General features: G+C 35.4%; 1 protein-coding gene across 1 annotated transcript; it reads left to right on the forward strand.

Annotated features, from left to right (window-relative positions):
• The first annotated feature begins 12,200 nt into the window (after positions 1 to 12,200).
• Positions 12,201 to 13,142, forward strand: LOC110289895 (olfactory receptor 4K3-like). The gene has a single exon (XM_021156297.1). The coding sequence runs from the start codon at positions 12,204 to 12,206 to the stop codon at positions 13,140 to 13,142; it is 939 nt and encodes a 312-aa protein (XP_021011956.1). The 5' UTR covers positions 12,201 to 12,203.
• The last annotated feature ends 1,035 nt before the right edge of the window (positions 13,143 to 14,177 follow it).

Raw genomic sequence — 14,177 nt, forward strand, 5'->3', positions numbered from 1 at the left:
CTGGTTTTAGTGGGATTGCTTTAAGTTTCTCTCCATTTAGTTTGATGTTGGCTATTGGTTTGCTTTATATTGCTTTTATTATGTTTAGGTATGGGCCTTGAACTCCTAATCTTTCCAAGACTTTTATCAAGAATGGGTGTTGGATTTTGTCAAATGCTTTCTCAGCATCTAAGGAGATGATCTTGTGGGTTTTTTTCCTTTGAGTTTATTTATATAGTATATTATATTGATGGATTTTCACATATTAAACCATCACTACTTTTCTGTGATGAAGCCTTCTTGATCATGATGGATGATCATTTTGATGTGTTCTTGGATTTGTATTGCGAGAATTTTATTGAGTATTTTTACATCGATATTCATAGGGAAAATTGCTCTGGAGTTTTCTTCCTTTGTTGTGTCTTTATGTGGTTTAGGTATCAGAGTAATTGTGGCTTCATAGAATGAGTTGGATAGTGTACCTTCTTTTGTATTTTGAGAAATAGTTTGAGGAGAATTGGAATTAGAACTTCTTTGAAGGTCTGGTAGAACTCCACACTAAACCCATCTGGTGCTGGGCTTTTTTTCTTTTTTGGTTGGGAGACCATTAATGACTGCTTCTATTTTTTAGGGGATATGGGATTGTTTTGATCTTTAATCTTTTTTTGAATTATTTTTTAATTAGGTATTTTCCTCATTTACATTTCCAATGCTATCCAAAATGTCCCCAATACACTCCCCCCACCAACTCCCCTAACCACCCACTCCCACTTTTTGGCCCTGGTGTTCCCCTGTACTGGGGCATATAAAGTTTGCAAGTCCAATGGGCCTCTCTTTCCAGTGATGGCCAACTAGGCCATCTTTTGATACATATGCAGCTAGAGTCAAGAGCTCTGGGGTACTGGTTAGTTCATAATGTTGTTCTACCTATAGGGTTGCAGATCCCTTTAGCTTCTTGGGTACTTTCTCTAGCTCCTCCATTGGGGGCCCTGTGATCCTTAATCTTATTCTGATTTAACTTTAGTACCTTGTATCTGTCTAGAAAATTGTCCATTTTGTCCAGGTTTCCCAGTTTTGTTGAGTATAGCTTTTTAAAAAAATTGTTTTTATATATATAGTGGTTTTTCAAGACGGGGTTTCTTTGTGTAGCCCTGGCTGTCCTGGAACTCACTCTGTAGACCTGGCTGGTCTTGAACTCAGAAATCTGTCTGCCTCTGCTTCCCAAATGCTTGTATTAAAGGCATGCGCCACCACTGCCTGGCGAGTATAGCTTTTTGTAGTAGAATATGATGATGTTTTGGATTTCCTCGGGTTTTGTTGTTATGTCTCCCTTTTCATTTCTTATTTTGTTCATTAGGATAGTGTCCCTGTGCCCTCTAGTTAATCTGGCTAAGGGTTTATCTATTTTGTTGGTTTTCTCAAAAATACAGCTTCTGGTTTGGCTGATTCTTTGTACAGGTCTTTTTGTTTCCAGTTGGTGATTTTAGCCCTTAGTTTGGCTATTTCCTGCTGTCTACTCCTCTTGGGTAAATTTGCTGAATTTTGTTCTAGAGCTTTTTTGTGTGCTGTCAAGCTGCTAGTTTATGCTCTCTCTAGTTTCTTTTTGGAGGCACTAAGAGCTATGAGTTTTCCTCTTAGGACTGCTTTCATTGTGTCCAATAAGTTTAGGAATGTTGTGCCTTCATTTTTATTAATTTCTAAAAAGTCTTTAATTTCTTTCTTTATTCCTTCCTTGACCAAGTTATCATTGAGTATAGTGTTCTTCAGCTTCCACATCAACGTTGGCTTTCTATTATTTATGTTGTTATTGAAGATCAGCCTTAGTCTGTGGTGATACAATAGGATCCATGGGATAATTTCATTATTTTTGTATCTGTCAAGGCCTGTTTTGTGACCAATTATATGGTTAATTTTGGAGAAGGTACCATGAGGTGTTGAGAAGAAGGTATATTATATTGTTTTAGGATAAAATATTCTAAAGATATGCTAAATCCAGTTGGTTCATAAGTTCTGTTAGTTTCACTGTGTCTCTGTTTAGTTTCTGTTACAAGATCTGCCCATTGATGAAAGTGGGGTGTTGAAGTCACCCACTATTATTGTGTGAGGTACAATGTGTGCTCTGAGCTTTACTAAAGTTTCTTTAATGAATGTGAATGCTCTTGCATTTGGAGCATAGATATTCAGAATTGAGAGTTTATCTTGGAAGATTTTACCTTTAATGAGTATGAAGTGCTCTTCCTTGCCTTTTTTTTTTAATATATAACTTTAGGTTGGAAGTTGATTTTATTTGATATTAGAATGGCTACTCTAGCTTGTTTCTTGGGACCATTTGCTTGGAAAATTGTTTTCCAGCCTTTTACTTTGAGGTAATGTCTGTCTTTGTCCCTGAGGTGGGTTTCCTGTATGCAGCAAAATATTGGGTCCTGTTTATGTAGCCAGTCTGTTAGTTTATGTCTTTTTATTGGGCAATTGAGTCCATTGATATTAAGAGATATTAAGGAAAAGTAAGTGTTGCTTATTGCTATTTTTGTTGTTGTTGTTGTTGTTGTTAGATTTGGGATTCTATTCTTGAGGCTATCTTCTTTTAGGTTTGTTGAAGGATTACTTTCTTGCTTTTCTAGGGTGTAATTTCCCTCCATATGTTAATGTTTCCCCTTTAATATCCTTTGAAGTGCTGGATTCCTGGAAAGATACTTTGTGAATTAGGTTTTGTCATGTAATACTTTGGTTTCTCCATCAATGGCAATTGAGACTTTTGCTGGGTTAGTAGCCTGGGCTGGCATTTGTGTTCTCTTAGTGTCTGTATAACATCTGTCCAGGAACTTCTTGCTTTCATAGTCTCTGTTGAGAAGTCTGGAGTAATTCTAATAGGCCTGCCTTTATATGTTACTTGACCTTTTCCCCTTACTTCTTTTAATATTTTATCTTTATTTAGTGCATTTGTTGTTATGATTAATATTTGTCAGGAGGATTTTATTTTCTGGTCCAGTCTATTTGGAATTCTGCAGGCTTCTTGTATGTTCAAGGGCATCTTTCTCTTTAGGTTAGGGAAGTTTTCTTCTATAATTTTGTTGAAGATATTTGCTGTCCCTTTAAGTTGAAAATCTTCATTCTCATCTCTATCTTAGTTTTGCTCTTCTCATTGTGTTCTGGATTTCCTGGATGTTTTGAGTTAGGATCTTTTTGCATTTTGCATTTTTGTTAATTGTTGTGTCCATGTTTTCTATGAAATCTTCTGTACCTGAGATTTTTTTCTTCCATCTCTCATTTTCTCTTGATAATGCCCACATCTATGGTTCCTGATTTCTTTCCTAGAATTTCTATCTCCAGAGTTGTCCCCCTTTGTGTTTACTTTATTGTTTCTACTTCCATTTTTAGGTCTTGGATGGTTTTATTCAATTCTATCACCTGTTTGTTTGTGTTTTCCTGTAATTCTTTAAGGGATTTTTGTGCTTCCTCTTTTAGGACTTCTAACTGTTTAGCAGTGTTTTCCTGTGCTTCTTTAAGTGAGTTATTAATGCCCTTCTTAAAATCCTCTACTAGCATCATGAGATATGGTTTTAAATACGAATATTGCTATTCGGGTATCTAGGACTCCCTGTGGTGGGAGTACTTTGTTCTCATGTTGCCCAGTGGTCTTGGTTTCTGTTAGGAAGATTCTTAAGTTTGTATTTTGTCATCTTGTAATGTCTGGTGTTAGAAATTCTTGCTGTCTCTATCTGGAGCTTGTACCTCCTGTGATTCTTTTAGTCTCTGTCAGCAGTCCTGGGAGTCCAACTCTCTCTTAAGTCCCAGTCGTCAGAGCACTCTGTGCAGGCAAGCTCTCCTCTTGCATGGAAGGTGTACAGAGGTCTGGAGCTCAGCTTTGCCTCCTGGTTGAGAATGAAGGCCGGAAGGGACCCTGTCCAATAAGCTCTGTTGTTTCTGCAGCTCAAGTGCTCTCCTGTCCGGTCTGGTCTCTGAGAGACCCAGAATACAAGATGGCCCTCTCACCTGCGAACCTGGTTCAGAGCCCTCCTTGGAGGCCGACTCTTCTCTGGTGGGTAAGGTACACAGAGGTCTGGGTCTCAGCTCCTCCTCCTGTCTGAGGATGAAAGCCTGAAGGTACCTTGTCCAAGAAGCTCTGTTGCTTCAGTGGCCAATGTTCTTTCCTTTGTGGACTGGTCTTTGAGAGAACTGGGATATAATCTCTTTTCTAATTTCATGATTAAAATTTTAATTTGTAAACTTGACTTTTTCTAAAATGTTTACTCCTGAACTATGCCAGTACTTCCCAAACTGAAAATATCAAAGAACTCATATCTGATTCTATCTTTTTTCTAATAATTGCATTATAGAATTTTTAATTTTGCTTCATTTCTCATAAAAAAGACATTTTAGAGTATTCAATGAGCTTACTACTTCCAACCAAAGTATGTAAAATATCATTTCTTTTTTAATTTTAACAATCATTTGGTGTATGCTTTTATGTACTAGTCTCTCAAGTAATTAATCTCATTATTTCACCACTGATCCTCCTATTAACATTTTTTTCTGTATATTTTTAAGGGAATAGATCTGTTTTATTTTTATCATTTTTTTTTAAATTGTTTTCTCCGTTCTGGCAATGTACAAAGATACCCCTTGTTGTTGGTAGTGTTCTTTTAGCAGTCATAGGTAGAGCAGATGGCAGTCTTCTGTTTATTCTAAGTTGATGCTTTACTTTGTGAGGAATGCTGCCTTGTTTATAGGAAACATAGATATTAGATTAAATCAGGTTAGACAGGTAATAGTTGCCTAGACATTACTATTTTAATATGCAGAGAGTTAATATACAGAGAGCTAATTAATTTCCAATGGAAAAGGAACAAAAACTAACTTTCGTGATTTCGGGTAAGCTCAATTCCATGCATGTAACCCTGACCATTACTGAACCACATAAAACACTAATTATGGATATCACATTTATTGGTGAAGTGGCAACTGTAGACTCTTCATAAAGCAAACAGGAATAAGGATTAGTAGAGATCTATTTAAATTAGAATGAAAACCTGTGTCTTTTTAAAATTAGATCATTTCTATTTACATTTCAAATGTTATCCCCATTCCTGGATTCCCTTCCAAAACCCCCAATCCCATCTCCCCTCCCCCTGCCTCAGCAACCCATTTACTCCTGCTTCCCTGTACTGGCATTCCTCTACAGTGGGACATAGAGCCTTCTCAGGACAGAGGGACTCTCCTCCCATTACTGTCTAAGATGTCAATCTTCTGCTACATATGCAGCTGAAACAATGGGTCCCACTATGTGTACTCTTTGGTTGGTGGTTTAGTACCTGGGAGCTCTTCGGTACTGGTTGGTTAATTGTTGTATCTTATCTATTTAATTGTCAATTTAGTTATTAATATTTATTTAATGAAATAGATATTTTATTATTTATTTCTTTACTTATTGGAAGGAAGAGATAATTTGAGTTGATTGTTCCAGAAAGATATGAACCTTAATGGATAGGAAGCATGGCTACAAGTGGCAGGGTTGGTGGCAGCAACAGGAAGCAAAGAACTCTCATTCCTACAAGCAAAATGTGAAGCCAAGTTCATAAATCCGAAGAGGCTTTACATTTTATCTCTTAAAACCCACTCCCTCTGTTTGATTCCCCCTTGCCTGAATTTTCTGTAGACAGGATAAATTTTGGATTGAAAGTTTTGGGTGGGTTAGTGTCTCTATAGCTCCACTGGAGTTGCTTCCTGGTTACAGGAGGTGTCCTCTTCTAGTTCCACATGCCCAAAGTATTGAGTCACAGCTAAGGTCACCCCACTGCTTCTTTTACCCAAGGTCTCTGTCTCCTCCTGGAGATTCTGCTCACCTCCTCACCTCCATCAGCTTCAGATTTCCATTCATTTTTGTGACCATCTAGTCTTCTTGCCTGTTCTTCCCTACACATGATCTTGAACCCCCATTTCTTTTCCCTATCCTCCCTCACTACCAGTTCCCTTCCTCCACCTGCCTCTTATGACAATTTTATTCCCTCTTCAAGCATCCTCATTTGTGCCTTCCTTTTTTTTTTTTTTTTTTACTTCTTTGGGTCTGTGGACTATAGCATGGTACCTGTATTTTATGGCTAATATCCACTTATGAGTAAGTGTGTACCATACATGCAATTTTGGAATTTGGTTACCTCACTCAGGATGATATCTCAAGTTCTATCCATTTGCCTGCAAAATTCATGACATCATCATTTTTAATAGCTGAATAGTATTCCATTGTGTAGATGTACCACATTTTTTTCATCCATTCTTTAGTTGAGGGACATCTAGATGCTTTCCATTTTTTTGGCTATTAGGAATAAAGCCAAGGGAATGGTAAGCCAATAACTACTCCAACTTGAGACCCATCCCAAGGGTAAGCACCTGTACCTAATGTTATCCCAAACAGGATAAGAACTCCACAGGAAAACCAAGAGTCAACTATCTGAGGCATTTAGGGCTCTCAAAGTTTGAACCACCAACAAAACATGAACAGGCTCCACCCCGGCCTCCCCAAACATATGGAACATATGTGCTTCTTGGTCTTTATGTAGGTTCCAGACAACTGGAATGGGTGCTATCCTAGAGCTGTTGCCTGTATCTGGGATATATGCTTTTAACTTGGCTGCTGTGTCTGGACTTAGTGGTAAAGGAAATACCTAATTTTGTAGAGACTTGAAGTGCCAGGGTGGAGCATACATAGGAAGATGTGCCCATCTGCCAAGAGGAGGAGAGGGGAGAGGGTGGAAAGGTTTTTGAGGTGACTGAGATTCGAACAGTGGGTGGGATTTAAAGTGAAAAAGTAAAACTAAAAGATAAAAACAAAAATCACACATTCCCAGTAATAGACATTTTTCCAGCAAGTCCAGATCACCCCATAACCTCAAACAGTGCTACCTACTAAGAAGAAAGTGTTCACATACATGAGTCTATGTGGGACATGCTCATGCAAAAAATTCTGTTGGATCATGTTGGCAATCTTTGCATTAGAGTTTGCCATATCCATCACTCTCTACATAGGCTAATCTTTTATTTGTATTTGTTAGATGTTTTAAATCTAAAATCAAAATAAGTATGTTTGAAATGTGCATCTATATCTTCTTTCTAATACATAATTTAAAAAGATAGGGGCAAGATTTCTCTAAGAATAATAATGTGCAAGGCTTATAGTTTAAGTTGGATTACTAGATAATTGGTAAAACTAGTTGAGAAATAACAAAGTAATCCTCTTACTTTTCTCTATATATACTATAGCACAAATTCACATAGACACATACATAATAAGCATAGTGTATATTTTTCAAAATGATTTTTAAAAGGTAATGGGTCTAAACTTGATAGTAAATTCAACATTACAAACAATTACAGAGCACACTGAAATACATCAGTTATGTGGCCAAGACTTGACACAGATTGCAAGAATTAAGTATGGTCAGAGGATATTTTTATGGTAGTATCTCTACCATTAGTAATTGGTCTTGCAAGTATAAATTTTTTTGAGTTCCTTTGATTATGTGCATATAGGAAGAGATCAGGCAGCATCAAGCTTCTCTTTATTCCATCTTGATGAAGAGAATAGTTTTGGAAAGTTGACTGACATAATCAATATTGGGATGAGCACCAGGAGGTTTTATTTGTCCTTTTTTTTTTCATTGTCTCAGACATGCAGCACTCATTATCACTCCTAACAGAGAAATCCCCAAGAGATGCCCAAGATAATTATTTCCAAAGTTCTCATTATGTTCAGAACACAAAATATGTGACATGGGAAACCCGAGGGACAATTTCAGGAAGAAAGTTTGGTCAGGCAGAGGAGAAAAGTGTCTATCCTAAACATCATGTCTTCATAAGCACACATCAGATGGGAAGAAAATCTGACCCGAGAGAAAATTTTGATGGTAAGTCCTTTTACAAATCTCCATTCTGAGTTGTGTTGAAATATTGTTCTTTGTCTTTTTCAAGTTTAGTGGCCAAGTAATATGTTTTCTTCACCTCTGTCACTCCAGGAGTTCTCATTTCTACATTAGAATATCATCAAGTTTTATCAGCTAATCCATAAAACAGTAAATAGCATTATACAAATATTCCCTTCAACTTAACCAAACTTTTTTAATTGAGATAAAATAGTTTCTAAAAAAATTGAGTACAGAAATCATAAAACTGATAGCAATATGAGTGAGAAGAAATATAATATATTAGCATTGTAGAACTCATATTTTAAGAATCTGAAAACTAGTATGCATGGAAAATAGTTCTCAACTCCTAGAAATGTGGCCCTTAATTCTTTTTTAACTGTAGAGGGGTCAGACAAGAATTAGTGCACAATAAGAAAATTGGAAACAAGAGGTTGTATTGTGTAAATGTGTGTGTGTATGTGTGTGTGTGTGTGTGTGTGGGTGTGTGTGTGTGTGTGGTTTGGTGGATACAAATATGCAAACATGTAATAATAATACTCAAAGAAAAAGAGCCTATCAACTTGAGGGATGGTACTGGTATGGTTTAGGGAGGCTAGGTGAGAGGAATTTGGGGAAGTGAGGAGAAAGGGAAAAGTGATATAAATCTATTTCAATTAAAGCACAGTTAGTACCAACCTTCCCTAAAAGCAATCAAAACATACACAGTTACATACATACAGACAAAAACTGAACAACCATCTGCTAGCAAATGAACCCATTACAAGGTACTAAAGTATCACTCTGTCAGTCATCAATATCTATCACTTAGTACCTATTCAGTTATATAAATATGACTACATCCATAAATACATAAATATAAATACTGATACAATTTCAAAGTTTAGCACTTTGAAAGAGCAATCAATATGGAGGAAACATTATACATAGAAGAAAATTGCTTCTAAACTCTAAAATTGATAATTTAGTTTGTTTTAATGTTTGTTAATATAAAAGCTAACATTAGACTTGCCAGTAAGTTAATGGCAAAAATTACCAAGATACTTTAATAGATTATAGTTTTTCATAAGGTCATGTAAAATACTGATAGCTCTTAGGCAAGAGAAGAGCAAAGTGGTTGTTATGTTCCAACAACTAATTTGCATGTCAAAAATGACTTTCATGGCTGCATATCTCATAGTTACTGAACAGGTATGCAGGAACTTAGAAATATAAGTTGCAAATATTTTAAAGAAAAGTAAGATACATAAACATGTATTTTATAGAAAATGTATGTATTATGATATATATACATATAGATGAGTATATACACACACACACATATATATATGACATATCTTGTCATACATGTATGTTTTTATTCATGTGGATGTATGCTTACATAAGTATATTTTACACAAAGAGCTCATATGGAGAACAGACTCATTGCATGTAACCTCTAGAATGAGAATATATGGTAAAAGGAGATAATTCATGTATCATTGTTCTCTGAGTGCTAGAAAGACATAATCATTTCCATATATCTTTACATGTAAAGATTCTTTACATCTTTACTATATATTACTACATTAACTGTGTAACATGTTTAAAGCTATTGTAGTATCTGGAACTATATTTACTAGCATTTCACTAGCAAAATATTCTGAATAACATCACTAAAAGTGTTTTTGAAAAATCATGGTCACCAGAATGTATCATAAAGTAGATGTAAGATATTTTACATAATATTTACATATTTTACCTGTAAGGTTTTTAACAGACATCTAGATGTATGATCTAGAAGTGTGCTATATCTCTATTACTTGAAGGGATAAATTAAAATGCATCACTTGAGACTTGATTCTACCTTCCAGCAAATTAGGTAGTCTGACACAGCTCTGTAATCCAATGTTCTTGTCAGGAAAGCCCCTGTCCCAGTTGTTATGGGACCCACATGAAGACCAAGTTGCACAACTGCTCCAAATATATAAGGGTACTAGGTCCATCCCCTACATGTTCTTGGTTTGTGGTTCAGTCTCAGTGAGCCCTCTGGGGTCCAGGTTAGTTGATTCTTTAGGTCTTGTTGTGGGGCTGTCTCTGACTCTGTTGCTGCCATTGGAACCCCTTCCCCTAATGGACTGCCTGGTTGGGCCTCAGTGGGAGAAGTTGTGCTTAATCCTGAAGTGACTGGATGTCCTAAGGTAGGGATGCCCAAGGAGAGCTTCACTTTCTCCTCAGAGAAGAGGAGTGATTTGTAAGGGTGGGACTGGAAGGAGAGGAGGAAGCTTTGTTCTGTATGTAAAGTGAATAAATATATAATTTAATCCAAAAATAACCCTCCAAACAAATGTACTTGTTCTCTTAGATAGTAACTTCTTTATTTGAAGCACAGCTCTATCCTGACTGCCTAAACTGTTGCAGAAGAAACACAATACCTGAAGACATGATAAGGCACAGAGGGAAATGTCCAGGAACTCAGCCCTGCACAAGGAACAGAGGCAAATAAGAAAGACCCAGAGCTGGAGCAATAGTTTTCATCAGAACAAGCACATCAATAGGTTATCTAAGATCAAATGATCAGCACTTACAACTTACATGTATACACAAGTAACATTTACAGACCAAGCAGGTTATACTTCGGAATAAATATGTATATACATATACCTATATGCACTTAACAACAATTAATGAAAAAGAAGCCATGAATTAGAAAGACACATGAAGGAGATCTAATGATTGATTTGTAGGAAAGGAAAAATGGGAAGTGATGTATTTATACTATAATCTCAAAACATAAAACAAATAATTTAAACAAACCAGAAAATAATTTTGGAAGTTTTCAAGTTGGCCAAAAAGTATCATGTGAAAAAAAATCAAAATTATTAAGTAATACAAACTTTCTGCTACAGAATCAGGGTATCCTTCAATAATTGGTAAACCCTTGTAAGGTGCATGCATTTACTTATATGTTGCCATGCATTGATGGCAGGTGGATGTGTTAACTGATGTCATAAGACCTTTTTTCTTTTAAATCTTACTTTACCCTTCTGAGTCCTCAAAAAATATGAATGTAATTAATTCTCATGTTAGCATCAGGTATCTCATTGTTCATCTGCTGTGTTACCCCCACCTAGAGTTTTCAAGGTATTAAAAGATGCTAAAACCCACAAGATGAAATTTACTAAGAGAATTACTAAATTCAGGAGAAAATAGAGAATGATTATCCACCACCCAGTGTTAATATTGTCCATTCAATCTGCTTAAGCATCCTGCTTGTACTTTGAGGTGAATAACTGCTGCTTATGATGGTGTAACTTCACATTCAACAAAGCCTGACAGTCAAAAAACAGCTATGCTTACATGTTTATGTAATTCAAGCTATTCTTTAAAGCAACAAAGATGATTAGTATATAAGTAACATAAAAAGGGCATATACTGACAATACATTGATGAGAGATGATGCATTATTCATGTCAAGAAACTACAAGTTTTAAAAGTCTAGTGATTTTTAATGTCTTGTAAAGTATATGTTTTTGATACAAATTAAAATCTATATTTTCTTGTGCCAAGACTGAACTTACTGACTACTACAGCTCAGATTTGAATGTGGTTGCCTTGTTCTTTGGCAAATCCTCTCCTAAATATACTTGTAATGATATTTTGAGAATGAATTTTGAGAATTAGTTGAGTAAACAAATTCTACGGTATATATGTTTCAATCTGGTATCTGTATACATCTTATAGGCATTCTGTATCCTTGCTCACTGAGGTTTTCTCAACAGGTACTTTAGAGCTTTAAGCTTAAATTCTCATTTATCAGTGTCATAGATATTCTTTTACTAATGCTCCCTTGAAAGAATTATGCATTGCTTCCAAAAAAATGGTTTCATTCTGTCTGACCATTTCTACTGAACTTCAAAGCAATTCCCCATAAGTTTCTGAGTTTACAACTCAGCTTTTTATAGAGTATCATTGATGCTACTAACTAATTCAGATCATTTAATTAATTAAAAACACACACTTTTATGATTTCAGATTATTTTCTTTACTCCTTATTGCTCCACTATAAAATGCATTTCCTGATAGAGGACATACATCACAGTCACACCAGATACTTCTTTTTTTGGAAAGCTGCTCTTGACTCATGAATTTACCTTGTGCAAAAATGTCATCCATAATTAAGTTAAAAATTTTTTTACATTTATGTATTTTTATCCAGGCAAGTTTCAATAGTGATGCCTAATTCTACAAATGAAGTAACCTACCTCATACTTCCAGTAGGTAATCTTTCTTTCTTTTCAGGTTATTTCTAAGGACACTCTGAATAAAATGGATGGAGACAATCAGACCATTGTGTCAGAATTTGTACTTTTGGGACTTTCCAACTCCAAGAATCTTCAAGTCCTACTCTTTCTGATCTTCCTATTGCTTTATCTGCTCATCATGTCTGGGAATATTGTCATCCAAATCTTAATCACCACTGACCCCCATCTGCATTCTCCCATGTACTTCTTGTTGGCCAACCTATCCTTTGTTGACATGTTGCTCTCCTCAAACACAACTCCTAGGATGATCATAGATTTTTTCAGGGAAAACAAGACTATTTCCTTTGCAGGATGCATGTCCCAGATCTTTTTTTCCCATTGCATTGCTTCAGGAGAGGTGGTATTGTTAGCTTTAATGGCTTATGACCGCTATGTGGCCATCTGCAAACCACTCCATTACTTCACCATCATGAACTTGAAGAGGTGCACTGGGTTGGTGTTGACTTCTTGGACAATTGGCTTTTTACATGGTATAAGTCACGTGGTAGTGCTTTTGCAGCTCCCTTTCTGTGGTCCCAACAAAATAGATAGTTTCTTTTGTGACATGCCCCTGGTAATCAAGCTAGCCTGCATGGATTCCCATGATTTAAATACTTTAATGAATGGTGAATGTGGTATTTTGGCTGTAACATGTTTTATACTGTTGCTTATTTCCTACACATATATCCTTATCACTGTTCACCAGAATTCGAAAACTGGAGCTTCTAAGGCTCTGTCCACATGCACTGCACACATCACAGTGGTAATGATCTTCTTTTTGCCCTGTTTCTTCATCTATGTGTTTCCCCTAAATATCACCTGGTTGGACAAATTTCTTGCTGTGTTTTATTCTGTTATTACACCTCTCCTAAACCCAATCATTTATACACTGAGAAATAAAGAGATGAAAAATGCTATGAAAAGATTCATTGGCAAATTTCTGAGACCCAAAGGAAATTCCTAACATCAGCAAATGTTAACTTATTTCTTCACATAATAAGACTAACTGCATTAAAAGCTTTTAAACCTCAAAATATTGTTTGATTTAAAATTTTACCAAGCTTCCAATAAAGACATAAATTAATATTTTAAAGAAAATATGGCATTTACTGATGAGCTATCAGGTCATTGTGAATCCTTCATTTTAAAATATAAATATGTATGCTTTTTCCACACATGAATGCCATCAAAACATACTTCCATGTTTTTAATGAAGTCATACTTAATATTTTTGACAAAATTCACATATTTAATGTTATGAATAAAACATATTTGCATTTTTTACCTAGGTATTATTCTGTATATACCATATATGACCCAAATTTTTATCTTTCTTTGCCAAATGACCAACATAACCACTCTTGTCTTATCTCAACTATCTACCAAATTACTAATGGTGTTTGCAGAAAAAAGATTTAAAAAGATTAAAAAAAAAATAATTAAACCTCACAAGGAACATGGACTAGCAGTCAAGTTTATTTTTTTGCCTTTTCATAGGCAGATAAATAAAGCATAAAAAAACATATGAATAAATATTAGTTAGGTTTCCAAATTTTCTCCATGAAGTATGAAAATTTATTCTTTAAATTATTACTTAATATTGTATAATATCCTAAAATTAAATCTCCATGATTACAGTATCCATTTCTTGACTAATTATTAAAACTATTGTACTTAATTCAGTCGTTAACCTATGTTAGACATTTAACAAACATGTTTGTAAGTACACATACGTGTTGCTATTGGTCAGTCATGCTGCAGATGTGTCTAAAACAGACCAGACTTTTGCCTTTCTCCCTGTTTCCCCACTATATCTATATGGAAAGTTCTTGTTAATGAATAAACTACATACTTTGTTGTCAGGCAACAGAAAATCAATCTCAAATTGACTAAGGATCTTTCCTGTGTTTGATACCATTCACAGTGCTAAAAGTTGCTCAGGACACTGGGAATGAAAAGAATTCAATGGCCTTACTCAATGCTAGAAATTGCATGGGAA

Source organism: Mus caroli, unplaced genomic scaffold, assembly GCF_978045245.1.
Source record: "Mus caroli unplaced genomic scaffold, Mus_caroli_1 scaffold_2, whole genome shotgun sequence".
In the NCBI taxonomy this organism is placed as follows: Eukaryota; Metazoa; Chordata; class Mammalia; order Rodentia; family Muridae; genus Mus; species Mus caroli.

Bases quoted from the DNA above. Each gene is read 5' to 3' on its own strand.
- LOC110289895 (XM_021156297.1), top strand. From the start codon at position 12,204: ATGGATGGAGACAATCAGACCATTGTGTCAGAATTTGTACTTTTGGGA.